This window comes from Salmo salar, chromosome 18 (genome assembly GCF_965601325.2).
Source record: "Salmo salar chromosome 18, fSalSal1, whole genome shotgun sequence".
NCBI lineage: Eukaryota > Metazoa > Chordata > Actinopteri > Salmoniformes > Salmonidae > Salmo > Salmo salar.
In genome coordinates this window covers 14,241,911-14,266,971 of record NC_138308.1, presented here as the reverse complement: position 1 = coordinate 14,266,971, position 25,061 = coordinate 14,241,911, and the positions used below count along the sequence as shown (strand labels likewise).

The 25,061-nt window shown below is 42.6% G+C and overlaps 1 protein-coding gene across 1 annotated transcript; it reads right to left on the bottom strand.

Annotated features, from left to right (window-relative positions):
* Nucleotides 1-560: 560 nt before the first annotated feature.
* Nucleotides 561-22,832, bottom strand: pygb (phosphorylase, glycogen; brain). The gene is given in 20 exon segments (NM_001173580.1): nucleotides 561-1,641; nucleotides 2,167-2,233; nucleotides 2,810-2,944; nucleotides 3,250-3,457; nucleotides 4,362-4,503; nucleotides 4,714-4,772; nucleotides 5,619-5,766; nucleotides 5,935-6,036; nucleotides 6,290-6,404; nucleotides 6,644-6,807; nucleotides 7,159-7,305; nucleotides 11,852-11,944; nucleotides 12,656-12,799; nucleotides 16,313-16,395; nucleotides 17,664-17,775; nucleotides 17,922-18,053; nucleotides 18,134-18,237; nucleotides 18,375-18,453; nucleotides 20,526-20,627; nucleotides 22,493-22,832. Coding segments are annotated over 20 exon segments (2,544 nt in total). The 5' UTR covers nucleotides 22,736-22,832; the 3' UTR covers nucleotides 561-1,476.
* Nucleotides 22,833-25,061: the final 2,229 nt, after the last annotated feature.

Here is a 25,061-nt window from a genome sequence, read left to right as displayed (position 1 = left end):
GCTCAGCTAATGAATTTGAGCGTTTACATTTCTCTAGGCCCATCCCTGAGCTTTTTACAAAAACAAAAAAAAAGGCAGAGTGATGCTTTGTTTCAATTAAGGATTCTAGCTTTAAATACTTTGTTTTGAGGATGGTATTGGGAGCTGAGTATCTGGATCAAGTGGCAATACCACATGGGCTGCCTGTGTAAATGCAGCCCAACATTTTTTTCCACTAATTGGTATTTTGGCCAGTCAAAGATTTTTGCATCAGAGCTGATCGGTCAAGACCAATTAGTGAAAAAAAAGATCAGAATTGGGCTCCCTGTGTAGATGCAGTCTTCAAAAACATACTGAAGGTTAAACTGTCATGCTGTAGTTGTGATAGTCCCCACAAATCAGAAGCAGGCTTGGTGAGAGGGTGTGGGAGTAAGAACACTCCTGTTGGACCAGTTTGAGAAGCAAGCCAGGATGCAGAGGGGTGGAGAGACATGGCAGACCACAACGGGCTGCCACTGCAGTTTGACTATTTACCTGAGGTTCCCTATACTCGAATGTAGAATGATATTCTCACACTATAATCACAAATAACACATTTAATAATGTGAACATGATTGCGGTGACAAGTGATAAGTACTTATTCAAGGATGAAAAAAGACTGCGTAAAAGGTAGTTACTGAGAAACAGCATATGCTTTTTGTTTGAAGTACATTTAGAGCGATGCTACTGAAATATAGATTATACTTATACAGTAGCCATCTCAATTCAGAAGTCACGCCAAGGCCATTTGTGGTGACAGCTGCTCCAGTCTCTGAAGTGTGACACTATTCTAACAGGCCATTGAGCATGGTTTTCCTAATAAGGGACATAGTCAAGCATCAGAACTGTTTTGCCCAAGCTGTATACTACACATTTTCAAATCAAATACAGTAGAATTGTACAAAACATTCCATTAAACCAATGGCATGTTACAGCTTTAGACCAGGCACTTGCTTCTAGATAACATTGTTTCTCTCTCTCTTATGAATGCTATGGTCCAAAATTGGTACATTAATGACCTGGCACTTACTTTACATATACACATTCTATAACTCGGAAATGCAATGCTTTGTCAGTGATGATTAAAACAAAATCCCCATTACAAGTCTTAGTAGCAAACAAAATGTGTTATTTTTGGTTGACTATTCCGAGTCAGTAATAGACAAATCATATTCAGCAGTGTAAACTGTATGGTCATTACTGATCAACTGGGATTGGCATCTACAGTATACGGGCACATGGTGGAGTCAAAGACTAGCAGGAGTAATAGTAAGCAGAGGCTAGATTCAAACAAGCTTCCTTTGGCTATTCAGACGTACACACGATCTGCCGCCGACTCTAACCCCATCTCTGCAATGTTGTAATGGGTGGGCTACGAGTCAAGCCTGATGAGACAGACCTACAGCGAGGAGAGGTAACAAGCACTTGTCCCCTAACTGGAGAGTGAAGACAGGCTCCTCATTTGTGGGATTCAACAGGGGGCTCGTTGGGGGGTGGGATCTTCACATCGGAGGGCTCCACGCCCCAGATATCCCGGGCGTACTCGCTGATGGTTCGGTCGCTGGAGAACTTGCCGGAACCAGCGATGTTTCGAATCACCGTTCTTGTCCACTCTTTAGGGTTCTGAAAAGAAAACAATTGGGAAGCTCACAATCAAAATGTCGGCCACAAACGACTGCCTTCTTGTTTTGTCTAGTATGATTACATCGAGTACACAGACAATTGCAGGTCTACACTATTGTAACGGATGTGGTAATTCAACAACCACATGGGGAACTGGTAATAGAAGCAGCTAATGGGGTTTGCTGTAAATTGTTGCACTTTGTGACAACCCAACCGTAGAGCGCAACAGGACCCCCTGCTGTTAATGAGACGGTAACCCAACACCAGGACTGGGCTGCTGACAGGTAAACGTGACATGCTGACTGCTCTGACCTCCCAATGGTAGGCAGGTAGAGGTAGAGAGATGGCTTTGCAGTTTGTGTTGGTATGAAGGCAGACAGAGTTATATCAGACAGCACCCTCTGGTGGACTTAATAGAACTGTCAATGTAAGGGCCAGACATCACAAGCTCAAATAGACAGAAGTGTACAAGAACTGTTCTTCAAACTTGTTTTCATGGTATGAAATCCATTACACATAGCCCACCTTGTATAGCTCATTGACTCTATCTTGGCAAGTGATGTAGGCCTCATAGTCAGCAAACACTTTGAACCTGAGGTGAGGAAGCGATGCAGAGTGACAAATTAGTTCTTAGGTTTTCAAAACGTAGAGATATCACATCCATTTCAGATAATAAAACAGTGATCATGTACCCTATGGTAGGGATCATCAACTAGATTCAGCCGTGGGATAATTTGTCTTGAGCGCATGGTCAGGAGGCCAGAACACAATTACAAATAATTTACAAATTGAACGCAAAAAGCCCAACTGATATAATATTTCACTAAAACAATCATTTTAAACCTTACATTTGTACACGATCACATATCCCTCTCTATTTTGCGTGGGAGTACTTGAACAGATTTACAAAATTAAAATCACTTGGAGCGAATTTTCTGGTGTTTTTATAGTCTTTTATGTCAAACAATTAATACGTTTTGCTCAGAAAACTTAGGTGGACCTAAAAAAAAAAAAAAATAATATTAAAAAAAAATAAAAAAAATTAAAAAAAATCGCCCATCAGTGGGGAGCCCTGCCCTATGGGCTAACAGCAGCAAGCAGGGTCAGTTCATCCTTGCAATCTGAAGAGCTGACAATATGCTAACAACACTGCTGTTATTCTGCTTACCTGTCGTGGTTCATCAGCATGTTCACCACATCCTTGAAGAGCTCATGCTCTTTGGGACTGAAGTAGCCAGTCTGGATCTGATCAATCACCTGCCTCAGCTCTGGTAGACGCTCGTAGTACTCCCTTGCATTGTACCTGGGCAGATACATTGGTTGAAGGGTTCAAGGTTATCCTTATGATGGCTAAGCATTACAGGGTAAATATTTACCAATGCGATCTTGACTGTTAAAATGACAGTTCACCAAAATGACATTGGTTTTTGGAACCAAAACCAATTTGTCATTTTGTAATTTGGGTGAAATATCCCTATAAAATGAACAGGGAAATGTCTGCTGTCCAGTTTGTAAGAGAGCACGCTTGCCGTTGCTCTGAATCTCTTATTTCTAAGTCTATGACAAGTCCCATTCATTCTGACACCAATCCAGTCAGCTCTTTCTCACCCTATTTGGTCCATGGCATCCACATCCTCTACCCTCATGCCGAAGATGAAGAGGTTCTCCTCTCCGGCCTCCTCAGCCATCTCTACGTTGGCTCCGTCCATGGTGCCGATGGTGAGCGCTCCGTTCAGCATGAACTTCATGTTGCCAGTGCCAGAAGCTTCTGTTCCCGCTGTGGAGATCTGTTCTGATAAGTCAGCTGCAGGAATCACTGGAACATACAGCAGGGAGAGGGAAGGGCTTAACAAACATACTAGGTATATTCTACTCAGCAGTGGTGTAAAGTACTTAAGTAGTACTTTAAAGTATTTTTACTTAAGTAGTTTTTGGGGGCATTTATATTTTTGACTACTTTTATGTCACTACATTCCTATACAAAATAATGTACTTTACTCCGTTCATTTTCTCTGGCACACAAAAGTACTCGTTACATTTTGAATGCTCAGCAGGACAGGAAAATTGTCAAATTCACACACATCAAGAGAACATCCCTGGCCATCTCTACTGCCTTATCTGGCAGACTCACTAAACACAAATCCTTCATTTGTAAATTATGTCTGAGTGTTGTTGGATTGTGCCCCTAGCTAATCTGGAAATTAAAAACAACAAAATTGTGCCATTTGTTTAATATAAGGAATGTGAAATGATTTATACTTTCACTTTTGAGAATTAAGTATATTTTAGCAATTACCTTTACTTTTGATACTTAAGTATATTTAAAACCAAATACTTTTAGACTTATACTCAAGTGGTATTTTACTGGGTGTCTTTTACTTGAGTCATTTTCTATTAAAGGTATCTTTACTTTTACTCAAGTATGACAATTGGGTACTTTTTCCACCACTGCTACCCAGTAACATGTAGACATACTGTAGAACAACATTAAAACATTGACGTAAACGCAACTGTCCACAGTCCAGACCATAGCTCCATACAAACAGGATTCGGGTTCCATTCTCAGTAGCCTCTCTTTCCTTCACTGATAGCAGACAAGACTAGATAGGATTGAACCCTATTCCTCACACCCATCAAATCCTTTCATATTGATGGTCATAAAGGAGAGGACATGAGGAAAGGAAGCCATCTGTGAATCCTTGGACAAACCATCCTCTCACCTTTCTCTGCTAGGGAGACCCTGTAGTTCTCGAGGTAGATGACCTTTAACCTGTCCCCCACCACCGGGTCGTTGTTGATCACCTGGCCCACCGCCGTGATCAGCTTGATGATCATTTTGGCCATGTGGTAGCCAGGTGCAGCCTGGGTAGAGAGGACAGCGTCAACAGTTGGATATTGATGAGGATAAATAAATAAATAAATAAGATGTCTGAATGACTAACTCATCTTACATCGAATATAAAGTATCACAAACAAGTCAACAGATCAGTTATAACATTTAATTTTCATAAACAAAATAGTATTTCCATAGTGACTGATTGTATCATATACCTCAGATGTCTAGCTACATACCTTTCCTCCAATTATCACAGTCCTGGGAACAAAGTGTTTAGAGGGGTCCTTTTTAATCCCTGTAAAGAAATATAAATTTACTCAGTTAACTGGGATCTCGAGTGGCGCAGCGGTCTAAGGCACTGCATCTCAGCGCTAGAGGCGTCACTACAGACCCTGGTTCGATTCCAGGCTGTATTAAAACCGGCCGTGATTGGGAGTCCCATAGGGCGGCGCACAATTGGCCCAGCGTTGTCCAGGTTAGGGCTTGGCCAAGGTAGGCCGTCATTGTAAATAAGAGTTGTTCTTAACTGACTTGCCTAGCTTAATAAAGGTTAAATAAAATTAAAAACGATTCCACAGCCAGAGGGCAGTGTACACCTACTACTGTGATCTCTATCCAAATAGCCCAGAACCAAAATGACAGTGTGTCACTGGAGATTACTATATAAACAGCAGTGGGCTTTCATTGCCACCATGATGTTCTAATGAACAGATTTTTGTCTAACGAATTACTCAATAGAAGTTGCCTGAATTAAATGTCAAATTAATGTAAACCCATTTAAATATTATTTAACTAGGCAAGTCAGTTAAGAACAAATTCTTATTTACAATTGACGGCCTACCCCAGCCAAACCTTCCCCTAACCCGGATGACACTGGGCCAATTTTGCACCGCCCTTTGGGACTCCCGGTCACGGCCGGTTGTGATACTGCCCGGGATCGAACCAGGGTCTGTAGTGTCGCCTCCAGACCGAGCTGCGCCACTCAGGAGCCTTAAATCATTAGGGATTTAAAACACTGAGCTTCTTGGGTTGCTGAAAGTACTGACTCTGCAACCAGTCTCCACTGTGCAGTTGTTTGAAGTATGAGATTTCTGTTGGCACTAATATCACCCCATATTATGACGTGTGGAGGAGCTCTTACGGTTGTAGAAGGTGATGATGTGGAGGACGTTGAGCAGTTGTCTCTTGTACTCGTGGATTCTCTTCACATGGATGTCAAAGATGGACTCAGGGTTGATCTTCACCTCGTACTCCTTCTCCAGGTAGGCTGCAAACTTCTGCTTGTTCTCCTGTAATAAACACACAGAGGGGGGATTTAAAGGTGGAGAAATACTTCAAAAGGGTTTTCCCAAGTCTGGCCATGACACCAGATTGTATCAACTCTATATTCTTGTGTTTTTGGGAGAAGTAAATAAAGGGTTGAGATGTTAAGAATGTGGAACTGAATGAGTAGCTACCTGTTTTACATTGGCGATGTCACAAATGAAAGAATCTTCATCAATGAAGTCCAGTAGTTTCCTCAGCTGGAAGAGGTCCGTCAAGAAATCGTCTCCAATTCTCTACAATGAAAACAAAAAGCATGAAAGCATAAATAGTTACCATAGTCATATAATGGAATTTGAGTATGTGGACACAGTGTGCAGAGACTTCTGTGGTCTTGAAAAACGACATACTGATCAGTGTCAACACAACAAAGGGTAGACAATAGTTAATTGGGTGTGCAGGACTACTAACCCACAATGAGGTTCATTCCCCAGCAGGTAGCACCAAAAAGACACTCAGAGGTACTCTAGCTCTGTAAAAATCTGTTACCTCAGCGATGAGGTCTGCCAGGCCTGGGTTACACAGCAGCAGCCAGCGGCGAGGAGTGATACCATTGGTCTTGTTCTGGAACTTCTCTGGCTCCACCTCATAGAAGTCCTTGAAACTGAGGACGGAGAGGCATACAACAAGTGAATATATCAGGCACACAACAAGTTAGTGGATCAGTGGATGTCTTTCTGATAGACTTGTTCAACGCAACAGGAATGTCAACATAGCTGGAAAGCTAATAAAACAATACTCCAGGTTTGCCTGTAAATTGTTTCATGCAAAGCAGCCACCATCACCACCTATTTTGGTTAGACTTATTTAATAATCAAAGGTGAAATCAGGTGAAACACTAACACAGTGTTCTTGACGATTTCAGAGTGGATCCGGGCCACCCCGTTGACAGCGTGGGAGCCCACCACACACAAGTGGGCCATGTTGATCCTCTTGGCGTCTCCCTCCTCGATCAGGGACATCCTCCTCAGACGATCATCGTCCCCTGGGAACATGGCAGCGATCCTCTGAGAGGGCACAGAGAATCAACTCATAAGTGCGCATTCACAAAGTCAAGTACGCATACATATAGTCCCAACTTGCATTTGTGTGCTGCTGATTACTAATATAAAAGGTAAAAAGTTACACTGAGCTTAGATCTGTGGAAAGAAACAAGACAGCACTCAAAAAGGAGGGAGGGGATCTTTCAGAGCGTAGAAAAAAGATCCACACACTCAACACATTCTGGATGAGCTTGTTCGAGCACCCGGTATCAAAAGCACGTACCAAGTCGAGAGGAATGATAATATCTCCCATTTCAGAGCAGCAGAAATCAGCCTCCTTTGTCCCGAGACAGTGAGCGGACACAGAGGGCTTACTTGGAGGTGGAGGTGGTTGATCTCATAGATGATCTGCAGGTGGCGAGGCAGCAGCTTCTCAAACAGACTGATGGGCCAGCGCTCCAGGGCCTCAGGCAGGACGGTGTGGTTGGTGTAGGCACAGGTCTGACGCGTCACCTCCCAGGCCTGGAACACACAGGGGACGGAGTAAGGAAAGAAGAGAAAAAAGGCATCGCAGGTCAACAATGTCTATACAATAAAAGTGCATCCGAATCACAGTTAATAAATCACAAAACATGTTTGTTGATTTGATTAGGATAAATAACTAATACTGTACATATACAATGGAAATTGCATGTACTGTACAATATAACAGATGTATATCAAATCAATGTGATTCCTAGCCAACTGTATTATTTCTTCAAGTAGAAGGAAGTTTATCCTGAGGAGGGAAGCATTGACCAATACACAGGCTGCACCCAAGCGCAACACTCTGGATCAGTTACCGCATCACGATGACTTGGCAAAACCACCCTCCTCAAACAATGCTGCCCCAAAACAGCTCTGGTTTCCAGTTCAACCAGAGTTCACACTGGGACACAGTCCCACACCTAAGCAGTCCTACCATCTACACAGCCGACTCACTTGGTACCGTTTGTCTGACTGTCATAGTGAGTGCCAGGCCTGGGATAGGGTTGAATATTTTCCCAGTATTTCACAACTGATCCATCCTGAGAATAAAAATCACTTCTCACGGGGTAACCCGATATTTCCCGCCAAAACCTGACGTGTCATTCAAAAGCATATAGGCCTGTCTGGATTTGATCAGAACTTTGATCAAGCCTGATCCTACCTGAGCCTGATGACCCATTCATTAAATACATTTTATGAGCCCTACATTAAAAATACATTTTAAAATCCCAAGTGATTGTGCCGTTATCCAATACATATGATATATAGGCTACTGCACATTACGCACGACAGAAAAAAACATGAAAGCCCATAGATGTAGATAGCTATATGCTCTCTTGGGTAAATAAACCGTGGCGTGTATTCATGGGTGCCAAGGGAAGCCAGGCTTCCCCCAAAAATGTACCAAGAAAAAAACAAATCAGAGAGAGACTAACTTATATTCATAATTTTCCTTCAACTCGCAAAAGGCTGAATGCATCTCACCGGAGAAAGCATTCGAGTGAGTTAAACAGCGCCCCCTCTGTCTCTGTAGGTTTCCATCTGATGCTGTCTGGTCCAAACATTTATGACATTGTTGAGGCCTGTATCATTGAATGCAAATGCAATAGAAGCCAGCGAGGATTTGGCCTCCCTTGATTAAAAAAAAGTTAAAAAAAAAAAAAATAGAATAGCCAATCAGCATTGAGCTAAACCGAGTAAGCTCATCTGTGAAGGTCCTGTCGCACCCAATTTTTTTTTTTTAAGTGTCAAGGGAAGCCAGTTTGGATTTGGCATCACTCCTTTCAAATCGCATTGAGAGCATATGTCATTGACAGAAACAACTTGAATTGTTGCATCTTGTTGTGTTGTTGTCCTCCAGGGGCTAGCTAGCTAGCTGAAATTGGCCCTTTTCTAAATTAGCCATGGATGTATATCTGGATTCTGATCCAATCATTAATTCATATATTGTTCCCCTGGCCTGAGAGGATGGAAGTTCAATATGTAGAAGGCTAATGTTAACTAGCTAGCGAGCGAGCAACTTAGGAAGTTAGGCTAGCGAGCAAGCATTTTAGGCAGGTAGCCCTAGAACAACAGAAAATATAAGCATGTACTGACAGAGTGATGGACTGTTTTGTCAACATGAAAGACAGGAGGGTGGCATTGGCATTTCTCTACAAGTAGGCCGAGTCAACATGTTTTTTCTACTTGCACAAATGTGTACGCACACGCAATCACTTGCACCGAAATCAGAACCATGGATAGACACATATTTATCCTACATTGATAGGACCAAATTGTTTTTGGTATCTTTTAGTTGTCACTGTATTAGACTAAGCATAGGTGATCTGATGTTGAAATGGTGCTGGAACAGTGGAAGCAGCTCCCGTTTTCTTTGTGACTTGTGGTAAGTCTCTGTGGTTCCAAATCAATAGTTGCTTAGTGGTCCGAAAACATCGGAAACATAAACTTGCTTGACCGTGCTGAAGGTCATGTAAATGCTTGTTACATGCAATATGGTGGCTCTCCGGTTTTCTAATGAAACAAAGGTGTGGTTTAACTGATTCTGCCACTGTGTCTTCTTATTGTCTTGGCACTTATAAAATAATCAGTCGCAAGGCATATGAACTAACAGGTTGTAGAGCGAACAACGCAATTATTTTCTGGCTTCCCCAGGGATTTTACCCACACCCCCTACTGTAAATAAATTAAACAAGAGCCTGTATTACTGTATTGTATTATGACTGGAATTACACACCTCATTCAAACCATGATAAAGCTGCTAAAAACATGCAATTCTGGTGCAGCACATGCGGCCTACAAAGTCACAAGTACAGGCTAACAAAATCGGAATTTGAAATATAGTAGCCAACTAATTATACAAATAGGCCCTAACGCATATATTCCTTTCATAATATTTCCAGTGATGTTATTAGCCTACCTCCTCTTTCTCTGCATTGTTGCTTCTTTCCTTCCTCACTTTTAACAGTTAAATGAAATACGTTTCATTGTCCTTATCGTCATCATTCTAATGGCATCCTTGAATAATGTTAGACTAGAATTAGATGCAGACGCCTTCCACCTCCCTTCACGAAGATTGAACGGTTATAGCTCTGAATAAATAACTGCTATAGCCTACCGCCATGGCGCGTCTGCTCTTCTTCCAACCTACCGGTGACTTCTGTGTGCTGTATTTAACATTCAGCAAAACAAAGGCTTGCGTCTCTCTACTCATAGTCTATTGGTATAAGAAATGCAACAACAAAAAACGTTCAGCAAGCTATTCTAGTCGAGCTCTCCCTGCTTGGGACTCCAAGAGCTAAGGAGCGTTGTTAAAGGAGAGAGGCCAGCAGTGCACAGGTGCGTGCGTATTGTGCAAAAGAAAGAGGCTATAAGTTAGAAGCTTATGATGAATAACCCATCATTCATTAGCTAAATATAAGGCTAATACAGCACTGAATTAATTAGCTGAAACAGATAGGCTAGGATATACAGTTGAAGTCGGAAGTTTACATACACCTTAGCAAAATACATTTAAACTAAGTTTGACAATTCCTGACATTTAATCCTAGTAAACATTCCCTGTTTTAGGTCAGTTAGGATCACCACTTTATTTTAAGAATGTGAAATGTCAGAATAATAGTAGAAAGAATGATTTATTTCAGCTTTTATTTCTTTCATTACATTCCCAGTGGGTCAGAAGTTTACATACACTCAATTAGTATTTGGTAGCATTGCCTTTAAAAATTGTTTAACTTGAGTCAAACATTTTGGGTAGCCTTCCACAATAAGTTGGGTGAATTTTGGCCCATTCCTCCTGACAGAGCTGGTGTAACTGAGTCAGGTTCGTAGGTCTCCTTGCTCACACACACTTTTTCAGTTCTGTGGCTATAGATACTTTTGTACCCGTTTCCTCCAGCATCTTCACAAGGTCCTTTGCTGTTGCTCTGGGATTGATTTGCACTTGTTTTTATACTTGCATACTATTGTTTGTACAGATGAACGTGGTAACTTCAGGCGTTTTGAAATTGCTCCCAAGGATGAACCAGACTTGTGGAGGTCTATAATTTTTTTTTCTGAGGTCTTGGATGATTTATTTTGTATTTACCATGATGTCAAGCAAAGAGGCACTGAGTTTAAAGGTAGGCCTTGAAATGCATCCACAGGTACACCTCCAATTGACTCAAATGATGTCAATTAGCCTATCAGAAGGTTCTAAAGCCATGACATCCTTTTCTGGAATTTTCCAAGCTGTTTAAAGGCACAGTCAACTTAGTGTATGTAAACTTCTGACCCACTGGAATTGTGATACAGTGAATTATAAGCAAAATAATCTGTCTAAACAATTGTTGGAAAAATGACTTGTGTCATGCACAAAGTAGATGTCCTAATCGACTTGCAAAAACTATAGTTTGTTAACAAGAAATTTGTGGAGTGGTTGAAAAACTAGTTTTAATGACGCCAACCTAAGTGTATGTAAACTTCCGACTTCAACTGTATATTTCTCAATCTTGAACAGGATTATCTATTTTGGATGCAATGTCAAGTGGAATTGATGGAGAGAGAGAGAAATATTGTTGTGTGAGCAGTCTTCGAGTGATAGTCTGTTTTAAAAAAAAAAAAAACTGCAGCTGCAATTAAAAACAATATACATCTTTACAATAAAAAAATAAGGCGACCCCCGAAAGAAGATGTGTAAATTAGGCGCGCATTCAGTCCTTATATTACTGTATCATAGGCTATGCTGCAGCAAATGTAAACCAATCTGTCACAAGAAAAAACCATGAGATGATAGGTCTATATGCATTGTGAAGTGCACTCCATACAGAGATGGGCTGTCAACATGAGCGTTGATGATTGATCAGGCAGACCGCAGAAGCAAGTTTTAGACATTGCAGATAATATAACAGTTCCATTTTACATCATGCTGTTGATATAAATAAATGTATTATAATTCACTGGTTTCCCGCAGTTATTTATCCTGGGTAAAGAGTGGTTTTTGGCGGCAAATCTCGGTAACTGGGTTCCCGCCATTCAACCCTAGCCTGGGAGAATACGTTACCTTGTCCCAGTCCAACTTCTCCAGATCCACTAGGATCCTCATCAGCTCAGGGATGGCCAAGGCAGGGTGGGTGTCATTCAGCTGGATGGCCACCTACCAGTGGATGGAGAGAGGAGAGTGTCAGTCATGGCCATGGTTTAGCCCCCCCCCCCCATCTGAGAGATCTACTGCAGCCCTCATCCTCCACAATCACATTCTGTTAAAGGTCCCCAAAGCACACACATCCCAGGGTCGCTCCTTTTTTCAGTTCGCTGCAGCTATCGACTGGAACGAGCTGCAAAAAACACTCAAACTGGACAGTTTTATCTCCATCTCTTCATTCAAAGACTCAATCATGGACACACTTACTGACAGTTGTGGCTGCTTCGCGTAATGTATTGTTGTCTCTACCTTCTTGCCCTATGTGCTGTTGTCTGTACCCAATAATGTTTGTACCATGTTTTGTGCTGCTACCATGTTGTGCCCATGGCTGCTGTGTGCTGCCATGCTATGTTGTTGTCTTAGGCCTCTCTTTATGTAGTGTTGCGGTGTCTCTTGTCGTGATCTGTGTTTGGTCCTATATTTTTAATCCCAGACCGTCCCCGCAGGAGGCCTTTTGGTAGGCCATCATTGTAAATAAGAATTTGTTCTTAACTGACTTGCCTAGTTAAATAAACGTCACGTTTGAAAAAAAGAGTTGTACTAATTGTAGAATGTGTAATATTAAAAGGTTGTGTATGGGATTTGAGGAACAGCAATAAGGTTGGGTTTATCAAAGAAAAAAAACAATTGACTGCTCACATTGGATATAGTGAAATACAATACCTTCTCTGGGAAGGTCTCAAAGGAGGTCCTGACGGGGTCTCTGCAGCCAAACTTGGAGGACTTGAAGCGGCGGATGATGTCCTGCAGTGTGGCGGCCACCACAAAGTACTCTTGCTTCAGACGCAGCTCCTTGCCCTCAAAGAACTGAACACACACACACACACACACACACACACACACACTTTAGAATTATAACAGTCTATTCTCAAAGCAATCACTCAAGGGCAAGTTGACCCCATGTGGTGAATACCTAGCATCAGTTTAGCATCGGATACAGATTGGCAGATGTTATCGCAGGTGCAGTGAAATGCTTGTGAATAAATAGTGTATTCAATGCATTCGGAAAGTATTCAGACCTTCACTTTTTCCACATTTTGTTACGTTACAGCCGTATTGTTAAATAGATTAAATAGTTGTTTCCCCCCCTCAATACCCCATAAGGATAAACCAAAAAACTAAACTGAAATATCACTTTTACATAAGTATTCAGACCCTTTAATCAGTACTTTATTTAAGCACATTTTGCTGCGATTACAGCCTTAAGTCTTCTTGGGTATGCCAAGCTACAAACTTGGCACACCTGTATTTGGACAGTTTCTCCCATTCTTCTCTGCAGATCCTCTCAAGCTGTCAGGTTGGATGAGGAGCATCGCTGCACAGCTATTTTCAGGTCTCTCCAGAGATGTTAGACCAGAATCAAGTCTTGGCTCTGGCTGGGCCCCTCAAGGATAGTCAAAGACTTGTCCCGAAGCCACACCTGCATTGTCTTGGCTGTGTACTTAGGGTCGTTGTCCTGTTGGAAGGTGAACCTTCGCCCCCAGTCTGAGGTCCTGAGCGCTCTGGAGCCGATTTTCATCAAGGATCTCTCTGTACTTTGCTCCGTTCATCTTTGCCTTGATCCTGACTAGTCTCCCAGTCCCTGCCACTGAAACACATCCCCATGGCATGATGCGGCCACCACCATGCTTCACTGTAGCGATCATATTGGCCAGCAGATGAGGGTACGTGGTTTTCTCGAGACGTGACGCTTGGCGTTCAATCTTGGTTTCATCAGACCAGAGAATCTTGGTCTGAAAATCCTTTAGTTGCCTTTTGGCAAACTCCAAGCAGGCTGTCATGTGCCTTTTACTGAGAAGTGAAATCATGTCTGGCCACTCTACCATAAAGGCCTGATTGGTAGAGTGCTGCAGATATGGGAGAACATTCCAAAAAGACAACCTTCTCCACAGAGGAACTCTGGAGCTCTGTCAAAGTGACCATTGGGTTCTTGGTCACCTTCCTGACCAAGGTCCTTCTTCCCCGATTGCTCAGTTTGACTGGCGGCCAGCTCTAGGAAGAGTCTTGGTGGTTCCAAAATTCTTCCATTTAAGAATGATGATGGAAGCCACTGTGTTCTTGGGGACCTTCAATGCTGCAGACATTTTTTGGTGCCATTCCCCAGAGCTGTGACTCGACACAATCCTTTTTCGGAGTTCTACGGACAATTCCTTCGAACTCTGGGAATATGGCTGAATTTTAACAGTGTAGTTATTCCCTCCGCAAGGCAATTAAACAAGCAAAATGCCAGTAACAGGGACAAAGTGGATGGAGTCGCAATTCAATGGCTCAGACATGAGACACGGCTGTCACGGGGTATACAGGAAATCACGGACTACAAAAAGAAAACCAGCCATGTCACGGACACCGACGTCATGCTTCCAGACAAACTAAACACCTTCTTTGCACGTTTTGAGGATATTTCCGTTGTGGCCCGTTAACAAGGACTGCAAGTGGTTGGTCGGAAAATGGCTATGAAGCTGCTTTTTACGATGGACTCATCTAACATAATCTAATGATTTGCTTTTCCTGTAAAACCTTTTTGAAATCGGACGACGTGGGTCGATTCAGGAGAGGTGTATCTATAAAAAATAAAAATACAATTTTTTTTTTTTTTAAATTGTGATTTTTTTTTAATGCTAATTGGCGATATGATTTTTCGCTGGATTTTGATCCCGGTGACGGGATGAGACGCTGAAGAGGTCTTTTATACAGGTAACGAGCTGAGATTAGGAGCACACTCTTAAAGGGAGTGCTCCTAATCTCAGTTTGTTACCTGTATAAAAGACACCTGTCCACAGAAGCAATCAATCAATCAGATTCCAAACTCTCCGCCATGGCCAAGACCAAAGAGCTCTCCAAGGATGTCAGGGACAAGATTGTAGACCTACACAAGGCTGGAATGGAAGAAACAAAAAAGAACTGTCAACCTCCCTCGGCCTGGGGCTCCATTCAAGATCTCACCTCGTGGAGTTGCAATGATCATGAGAACGGTGAGGAATCAGCTCAGAACTACACGGGAGGATCTTGTCAATGATCTCAAGGCAGCTGGGACCACAGTCACCATGAAAACAATTGGTAGCACACTACGCCGTGAAGGACTGAAATCCTGCAGCGCCCGCAAGGTCCCCCTGCTCAAGAAAGCACATATACATGCCCGTCTGAAGTTTGCCAATGAACATCTGAATGATTCAGAGGACAACTGGGTGAAATTGTTGTGGTCAGATGAGACCAAAATGGAGCTCTTTGGCATCAACTCAACTCGCCGTGTTTGGAGGAGGAGGAATGCTGCCTATGACCCCAAGAACACCATCCCCACTGTCAAACATGGAGGTGGAAACATTATGCTTTGGGGGTGTTTTTCTGCTAAGGGGACAGGACAACTTCACCGCATCAAAGGGACGATGGACAGGGCCATGTACCATCAAATCTTGGGTGAGAACCTCCTTCCCTCAGCCAGGGCATTGAAAATGGGTCGTGGATGGGTATTCCAGCATGACAATGACCCAAAACACACGGCCAAGGCAACAAAGGAGTGGCTCAAGAAGAAGCACATTAAGGTCCTGGAGTGGCCTAGCCAGTCTCCAGACCTTAATCCTAAAGAAAATCTGTGGAGGGAGCTGAAGGTTCGAGTTGCCAAAAATCAGCCTCGAAACCTTAATGACTTGGAGAAGATCTGCAAAGAGGAGTGGGACAAAATCCCTCCTGAGATGTGTGCAAACCTGGTGGCCAACTACAAGAAACGTCTGACCTCTGTGATTGCCAACAAGGGTTTTGCCACCAAGTACTAAGTCATGTTTTGCAGAGGGGTCAAATACTTATTTCCCTCATTAAAATGCAAATCATTTTATAACATTTTTGACATGCGTTTTTCTGGATTTTTTTTGTTGTTATTCCATCTCTCACTGTTCAAATAAACCTACCATTAAAATTATAGACTGATAATTTCTTTGTCAGTGGACAAACGTACAAAATCAGCAGGGGATCAAATACTTTTTCCCCCTCACTGTACATGCGTCTAGAGTAATACCATTCTCAGTACATGTTGAGCAACCTTGTGGTTTCCTCATCCTAACTTGAACAGCTGACGTGCTTCACGTTACACGTCGGAGTCTGCAGCACTGAGGAGATCGTGCTGAATGCTGTACTAAGACACTCCGCCACCACCACAACACATCCCTTATGACCTTATTAGGTCATGGCTGGAGAGAACGCACCACCCCCGTGTGGCCTAGCAAATGTATTTTTCTCTCACACACACACACACTATTGCTGGTCATTTTCACTTTGAGCACTTGCAGAATGTCATCTCTACTCCATAAGGGTTACATAGATACTCACATTGTCGTTGGGATAGAGGACGCGTGAGATGTTCTCAGCCAGGTTGCGGTCTAACACAGCTTCAATGTAGTCACCAACATTGACTGCACAAGAGAGAGGGGACCATTTCAAATGATACAGTATTTCAATTATACATCAGCAATCTGTCAAGTTCGAGGACGATCTCCTCTTCAAAGGCTTTAGGCAGCTTGATTGTTGTGGGTCCTGCTGTGGCTGAGCAGTATAGGTACACAGTATAAAACAACATAGATGAGCTACACATCACTTTGAAAAAGTTTTTTTTTAACTGATCCTAATGCAATTGAGTAGGGGTTGAAAAAAACCTGATGCTAAATTCAAAACTGACATTAAGCGGTCACTAGAGATGTGACTTGTAGGTTTGTCCCTTGCTGTAACCACTCGTCAATTACATGAGCCCAGGGAACCCAGTTGTTTGTCATGGCTACACATGCTTGCATGGTAAACATTAACTCAACCAAACCTGCCTCAGGCTCGTCTAAATACAGCTTGGAAGATGACACACACACACACACACACACACCTCACTAGGAGAATGGCACACCATCTTAGTACTATGTAATGTCACAGCATTTGAAATGGGATCCAGTGTTGAATTTATTTAGTCTGAGCGTGGCCAACTTCATTAAGGATCTTCTGCACAACAGTAGAGAGTTCCTGGAAACAGTCAGCGTAGAAAGCGCCCTAAGCTCCATGTCCTAGGAGGGTCGTATCCATGGGTAATGTTGGCAGGCTGCCCTCTCCCCTCTCCCACCAATGGGGCAATGGCATTGTGTTGGTACAGGGGGCAACACTTTGTATTCCAAACAGCTTCATTTTTAAGGTAACCATCTCCCCCCCATTGCCACTCTTTGCATAAATACCCATTAATCTTGGCCCGACTGGACCTCAGCTCATATTAGCATAATTTCCATGGCTCTCTGTCCACCTGCCATAGAAGAGGAGAAACCAAGAACCCAGAATAAGAGAACTTCAACTCTTCCAGGCCAGATGGCTTTGTAAGTAATAAATATTATACAAAGAAAAATCTGGATGTATTTCCTGTAAATAGCTGGGCTGAGGGTTTGTGGGAGCTTGAGGGGCGAAGGAGAGGTCAAGGTCTACATACCACAGTTCCCTAGAGATGAATTAGCTCCCATAGACAGCAATATAACTGCCATTATCAATTGTGACTAGTGTATTCTTAACATAGGCCTAGCAAGGTGTCTTTTAGGCACCTGAGTGTATGAGCTACAGTTGGATTAAAGAGTAGTGTTACCAACCTCTACTGACAACAGGCTATATATCTCAACAGCTAAACAGATCTATGCTAAAAATGGGCATGGAGACATACATTCCTGCAGGTTGAAGTCAATGGGTGCCTTAGCAGACCACAGTCTCATGGTGTTAACTGTGTTGTTCTTGAATCCAGGCACAGGAGTGTCATAAGGCATGGCCAGGACAACCTAGGGAACAAACAAAAAAAGCATTAGGAGAAATGAGATGGGAAACAGAGAATTAGGAGAGAAATGCCGATCGATTCAAATGTTTTGTCTGTGATCACATGGTGTATGTGTGCATGTGTACGCGTGTGTCTGGTGCACAGACTCACCTGGGTGTCCACCCACTTTACACCCTCTGCTGTTTGCTCCACTCGGCCATAGAAATGCACAGGGAGCATGTACTCTGGACGAGCCTTCTCCCACGGGTTCCCATACCGCAGCCAATCATCAGCCTCCTCCACCTCAGAAGGGAACAAAAATATGTACGGATGCAATATTACAATAACCGTTAAATGTGACCAGGAATGCCATGCTCCATTACCTGCCAGCCATTGGAGATCTTCTGATTAAAGATGCCAAACTCATAGCGGATGCCATAGCCATAGGCTGCCAGGCCTAGAGAGGCCATGGAGTCCAGGAAACAAGCTGAAATGGAGGAACGTGTGAAGGTCCATTTCTTATGGTATGCTCTACTTACATTTGCCTGCATTGGGTGAGATGTTTGAGTTTACACAGATCATGTTCAAATGTCTGAGTGTGACAAAGAGTGTTTGAAGCCTTACCTGCAAGGCGGCCCAGTCCCCCATTCCCCAAGCCAGCATCCTCCTCTATCTCCTCCAGCTCCTCTATGTCCAAGCCCAGCTGGTCAACAGAGAGAACTCATTAGAAACATCTCCTATACAGCCCCAGGCATACATAAGCATCAGGTGCCAATAGAGTTTGACATGAACTTGAGTAACCCTTGTCTGTATTGTAGAAACTTAAAGCACAAGTAGTTCTAATAAGCCTACTATTTTAAGGTTTGAATTTAGGCAATACAGACACAGCAGTATGTAGCCGACTTGCAGGTTACTTGGTGTGTTTGATATTTTTTTAAATCATACACTTGTAACATGATGTTCCTTGTAGATTGTGTTCTGATGAAGAACAATGAGGAAATAAAACAAATATAGGCCTACATTTCTCTACGATTTCTCTGCTGAGTGAGAACTGACTGCTGTTGACTCTCCCAATCCAGGCCTGACCGTCTACGCAACGTGGCCAACAGACCTCACACTTGCAGGCTGTGATGATGCCTTGTCTTTCATACGGAGATTCTATTTTAACTTAGTGCAAACAAAAGGGTGCATTGTCCAATTCTGAACAAGAAGATTGTTAAAAGCTACAGATACTGTACATTAGGTCGAAATCTCATGTTGCTTTTGAGGAGATCACATAGGCTAGGTCTACTAATCAGATATAACACTGAGAAACTATACGAGAGGCATGGTAGCCCCTGCCCCAGTATCTGTCAGTTAGAGATGTCAACTGTGAGTATGGCGGGTCTCCTCTCGATCGCCCAGGGAGGCTCCGATTCAAACTCAGACAGCTCTGCAAGCGTTATGTCAAAATGTGTTAGTTATTCACCAAATATGGATTTTTGCTGAGTAACTATCTTAAATTTACTCTAGTTACGGCCGGTATGTACTTCCAAAAAAGGTCTATATAAAAATGTAAAAGCAACCGGGACATAAGAAAAAAATCATCTTCTGCACTTCCAATGTATTGAGCTGTTGTAGACTTCCAACCTGTGTGGCAGTAATGACCGATGTAAATTGGAGGTGCCGAATAGGTATGTTTTCAGTTGCTTGTACATTTTTATTTAGACCTTTTTTGGAAGTACATAACAGGGGTAAATGAAGATGGTTGCTCAGCGAAAATCCATATTTGGTAATAACTAACACATTGTGACATTATAACGCTTGCAGAGCTGTCTAATGGGAGTTTGAATCTGAGCTTCCAGGGCTTTAGAGAGGAGACATGTCATAGTCATCGTTGACATCTCTAACACTCAGATACTGGGGCAGGCAGCCTCAGTAAACAGTCTGCTTGTACTGATAGTCTCCAAAACATCACTAGCAAAGGCACCTTCATCATGAGAAATAGGGTTACAGCTATTAGCATTAAAGACATGCTCTGGAACTTTGGCGACTAAGTCTTTTTTTAAACCTCCCGTTTTGGCCTGGATGTGTCAATGTGTAGTTCATACATGCATAATCTATGAGCAGAATTACTGTCTCACTTTAATTGCCACGAAATCCCTAGTTTGAAAGCAACTGTTTTTCTAGAAGCTGTACTGCATAATTTTCCCAAAATGTTCCCCCACGTAGGCCAACCCCCTAGCAGTTCCAAGTTCTAGCCAATGAGCTTCAGCCCCTCAACATTTGAGTGACAGCTAGCCAGATGTACACACAGCACAGCAAGAGCGTGCATTGACGTGGTGCACATATCTGCACATGTGACGTAGTACACAATTTCAGGGAACACTTTTTGGCTCTAGAGCGCTACTTTCAGAACTACTGACTAAAAAGCATTCAAAAATATTGAAGAAACTCTTTAAATCCCCATTGAAAGCTAAAACAAAAGGGAGGCCATATAAAACATGTAGTGGATGAATGGTAATATGACCCCCCCCCCCCTCCCAGTCAGAACACAGTGAGCTTCAGTGCTGGAGCTGGACTGTGACACTGGTGATGAAAGCATTGTACCTGAGAGAGACACTAATAAGCCCACCACACAAACCAAGCAGACAAAGTCAGGTCTGATTATGGACACGTGGGGAGTTTGAGGCCTACATCTTCATCCTGATTGTATGAAAGGAGGTACAGGTTTAAAAATAAAAATAAATACAATTGTTTTTAAAAGACACTGGTAGTGCAGGTGTATGGTTTTACCTGGTAGATGGCTTCATCGCAGGCATTCTGCAGGCCCAGGTTGATCATGGTGTTCTGAAGGGTCCGACCCATGTAAAACTCCAATGATAGATAGTGGATCCTCTGAAGATGACAGATGGGTTTCAGCATTTCAGAGATATGTAAACAGTCAAAGAAACGGTTTGGAAAAAAGATATACTGTCGGCACAATGACTCAAACACTTGGTAGCGAAACAGATTTGTGACCAGTCACTCAGTGGTACTACTCAACTTGAGATCATCAGAAGCTGAAGAATCTGTGCTAAAGACTTGAGCACAGTTAGGTTAGCGTGGCGTCATAAATCACCAACACGCAGTACTGCAGACCCTCTGCTCAGCACTCTGTCACTTGTAGCCTAATGCATCTCACAATATTCACTGCTCCGGCTATTCCCCCTCAGTCCTCCACCACCCTCACCAACCCCCAGAGAGGAAGTAATACCATCAGGTCATTGGCACGGTTCAGAATCAGAACCAATGCAAAGCTATGCTAAGGAATGTGTCAGCTTGATGTTGCCAGAGCAGGAGGGAAAAAAGTATTTCTCAGATGTAGGACTGTTTAGTTCCACACGATGGACGGCATGAGGATATACTGTATGCAATAATTTAGCTCTGAACAATAGGCGGTTGAAAAGCCAACAGGTTTTTCTGTTATTTATTCAAAGCAGTCACCCTGCCCATGAGGTCTGGAACTGGTCATTGTCTCAGATCATGTGCATTGGTGGAATCCTTTGGTAGTGAGAACATTACATTATGCTGCTGGGATCTTTAGGTTTGGCTGGAGCTCAGTGCTTTGTCACCACTGCAGCTGCTATTTTACTTAATGTACTGCATTGATTGCTCACTCTGAATGTTGATTATTCCCTTTCCAAGAAAAAAGGAAGAGTATGGTAGACCATGTTTAGCCTGTTAAAAGGTGAATGTAGAGAAGTGTATACATTTTCCGGCCCATTACTCTGTGATGCTGGTTATGCAATATCTGGCATGTTTCCAGCATGTTCATGCACAGACGTGTAAAAAGGGTATGCCCACAATAAAACATGGACAACCTCTAGCTACATTTTGAAAAATATTAAGAAACAACTAAACGGAATAATTAAGACAAACCAAATGCCCATGGCTCTTTCACTATTGCAAGACAAAATGTAGATGTTGATAAAAAAGAAAACACTTCATCTGTAGTCTTGTCTTAATGATCCATCATACTGAACAGAATATTGGATAATAAAGGTTATTGGTAGCCCATTCAAATAGACGGTAAATGTTAAACATTATACATACAGTCTATTCACAAAGCAGTCCGCTGCCTGAGGGGATCAAATCAAATATGATTTGTCAAATGCTTCGTAAACAGGTGTAGACTAACAGTGAAATGCTTACTTACTTCCCAACAATGCAGAGATAAAAGTGATAGAATAGTAAAACAATAACATGAGGAATAAATACACAATGAGTAAAGATAACTAGGCTATATTTCACTGACGCTCCAATGGTGCCCAAATACTCTGTCTAAACGCAAATACGCCTCGCACATGATACCGTTTCTGCAACATTTGGAATCTAACTTTCTTATAATCAATAAATAATTTTTCAAATACTAAAGATACACTTTTACTGTACGCAGTTTAGGAAAGTTGCACCCGGCTGTATTTGAAAAACATAGGAAAAGTGGAACGGTCCAACGTAAATGCCATCGTAAGGTGGGAGGATGTGTCGCTTCGCACAGTAACTGTAGATTTTGTATTTGAAATATGTTTGGGTATCCTCTTCTGCACATACAGGCTATCTGGGAATAATCAAATAGAAACGTACATGAAGAGCAGACCAAGAATACAAATAACCACTGATTTCAAAATGCAACTGGACACATTGCATGTGCAACAAAGTAACAAGGAAGCCAAATCCCATTCACTTCCTGTATAAATTCAGGGAGATGTTTTCGCCTTTACCTTTGGATCTTTCTCATAATAATATTGCTGAGTGCGGATCCATCTCCCAACGAGGTGGTCCCTGACTGTGTGAGCCAGGGCGAAGTAGTAATCCCGAGGGGTGGCTACATTGCGATCTTTGACAAGAGTGAAGTGAAGATGCCTGTTGAAACTTTTCTTGATTTCTACGACATCGCCCAACCCTGCAATGCCACGCACGCTGATCTGTTTTCTCTTTTCATGGTCACTCAGTGGGCTGCTCATAGCTTCAGATAAACTCTACCAGAACTTGAGCAAGGTTTGAATTGATTAGAAGTTGAGTTGAGAAGATCCACGCCTGATAGCCCTTGATGGCAGACAGTTGGTTCCTTGAAGAAAAAAAGACTTCCTCGAAACACACCCCTTAATTCTATCTGTTTGGATTGATGGGAGGGGAGTGTGTTCGCACTTGTCTCTTATTGGTCAATCTGTGCGAAAAAGAATACGTCTTGACGTCAGAACTAGATCAAGCGTCGCGTCGATGGCTACGTCGTAATGTCCTGTAATAGTATAGTCACAGACAGAAGTGGGAAATTATAAATAATATTTGGTATAATTTACCTACTCACACTTCTTGTGATTGTTATTTTATAGCTCAATGGTTATGGTACTGATTTATGGTATGTCGGGGCCATTTAGCTATATGGTGGGGACTGATGGTCTGTTTACGTTATGTTGTGGCAAGATCCAGTCTTACAGCGTCATCTAGTGATAGTGTCGGGGACAACAGTTGTTGACGACTAGCGTTGTAGATAAACCTAACCACAGAGTTTCTAAACCTGTCTTTGGCTTAAACATTTTCCAATAGTCGACGCGTCCATAAGGGTAGTGGAAGCTAAGCGCTTCCCAAAAGGAAATTCAAATACATTACCAAAATGATATAGCCCAATTAGTCTTCTGTCTATACAGAAATACATAAAATAATTCAAATAGGCTAGCCTACTGAAGCATGATTTGGCCACAGAGGATCATTAGCTTCTTTACTAAATACAATGTGGATTGTTTTAAATTGCATTACCTACAGTGGGAAAGAAACGCAGCGCGCACTGCAAATACCAAATAGATGATTGTTGAGTTGCGACTGTCAGTGAAATGTAGAGTGTATTGCTGTAAAGAGAAAGAATAAAGAGAATACAATGAAACGACTGTAATCTGTCTTTTAGTTGCAAAAAAATGCAACTTAATTGTGAGAACAACAGTATAGCCTATTGGCACCAGCGGGAGAGCATCGGCATCCCCGGCAAGCGCGCACTGTGCATAGTCAATTCAATCATTATCAAGGTTGTGCCTCTCCTTCTCATAGACCTATGGAGAACGTAGTTTTTATTGATCTGTTTGTCAGTGTCAGCAGAGTAGTCTACCCTGAATATGTTTAATTAAAAAATATTATGTTAATGTCTCCAGTCATATAAAGTGTAGTAGAATTGCCTGAAATTTGTTTATAAAAGGCACAATCTTTACCATACAAAGAAGAAACGTAGCTTGTATAGCCTATAGCCCAGGCTCATTCTACGCTACACGCCAGGGTTCTCCAACTGGCGGCTGCGTGCCGAATTTGACTCGCGGGTGATTTTATTTAGCACCCCAAGTTTTCTGAGCAAAATATATATATATATATATATATATATATTAATATATATATATTAACTCGGCAAAAAAAGAAACGTCCCTTTTTCAGGACCCTGTCTTTCAAAGATAATTCGTAAAAATCCAAATAACTTCACAGATCTTCATTGTAAAGGGTTTAAACACTGTTTCCCATGCTTGTTCAATGAAACATAAACAATTAATGAACATGCACCTGTGGAACGGTCATTAAGACACTAACAGCTTACAGATGGTAGGCAATTAAGGTCACAGTTATGAAAACTTAGGACATTAAAGAGGCCTTTCTACTGACTCTGAAAAACATTAAAAAGATGCCCAGGGTCCCTTCTCATCTTCATGAACGTGCCTTAGGCATGCTGCAAGGATGCATGAGGACTGCAGATGTGGCCAGGGCAATAAATTGCAATGTCCATACTGTGAGACGCCTAAGACAGTGCTACAGGGAGACAGGACGGACAGCTGATCATCCTCGCAGTGGCAGACCACGTGTAACAACACCTGCACAGGATCGGTACATCCGAACATCACACCTGTGGGACAGGAACAGGATGGCAACAACAACTGCCCGAGTTACACCAGGAACGCACAATCCCTCCATCAGTGCTCAGACTGTCCGTAATAGGCTGAGGGCTTGTAGGCCTGTTGTAAGGCAGGTCCTCACCAGACATCACCGGCAACAACGTCGCCTATGGGCACAAACCCACCGTCGCTGGACCAGACAGGACTGGCAAAAAGTGCTCTTCACTGACGAGTCGCGGTTTTGTCTCACATGGGGTGATGGTTGGATTCGCGTTTATCGTCGAAGGAATGAGCGTTACACCGAGGCCTGTACTCTGGAGCGGGATCGATTTGGAGGTGGAGGGTCCATCATGGTCTGGGGCGATGTGTCACAGCATCATTGGACTGAGCTTGTTGTCATTGCAGGCAATCTCAACGCTGTGCG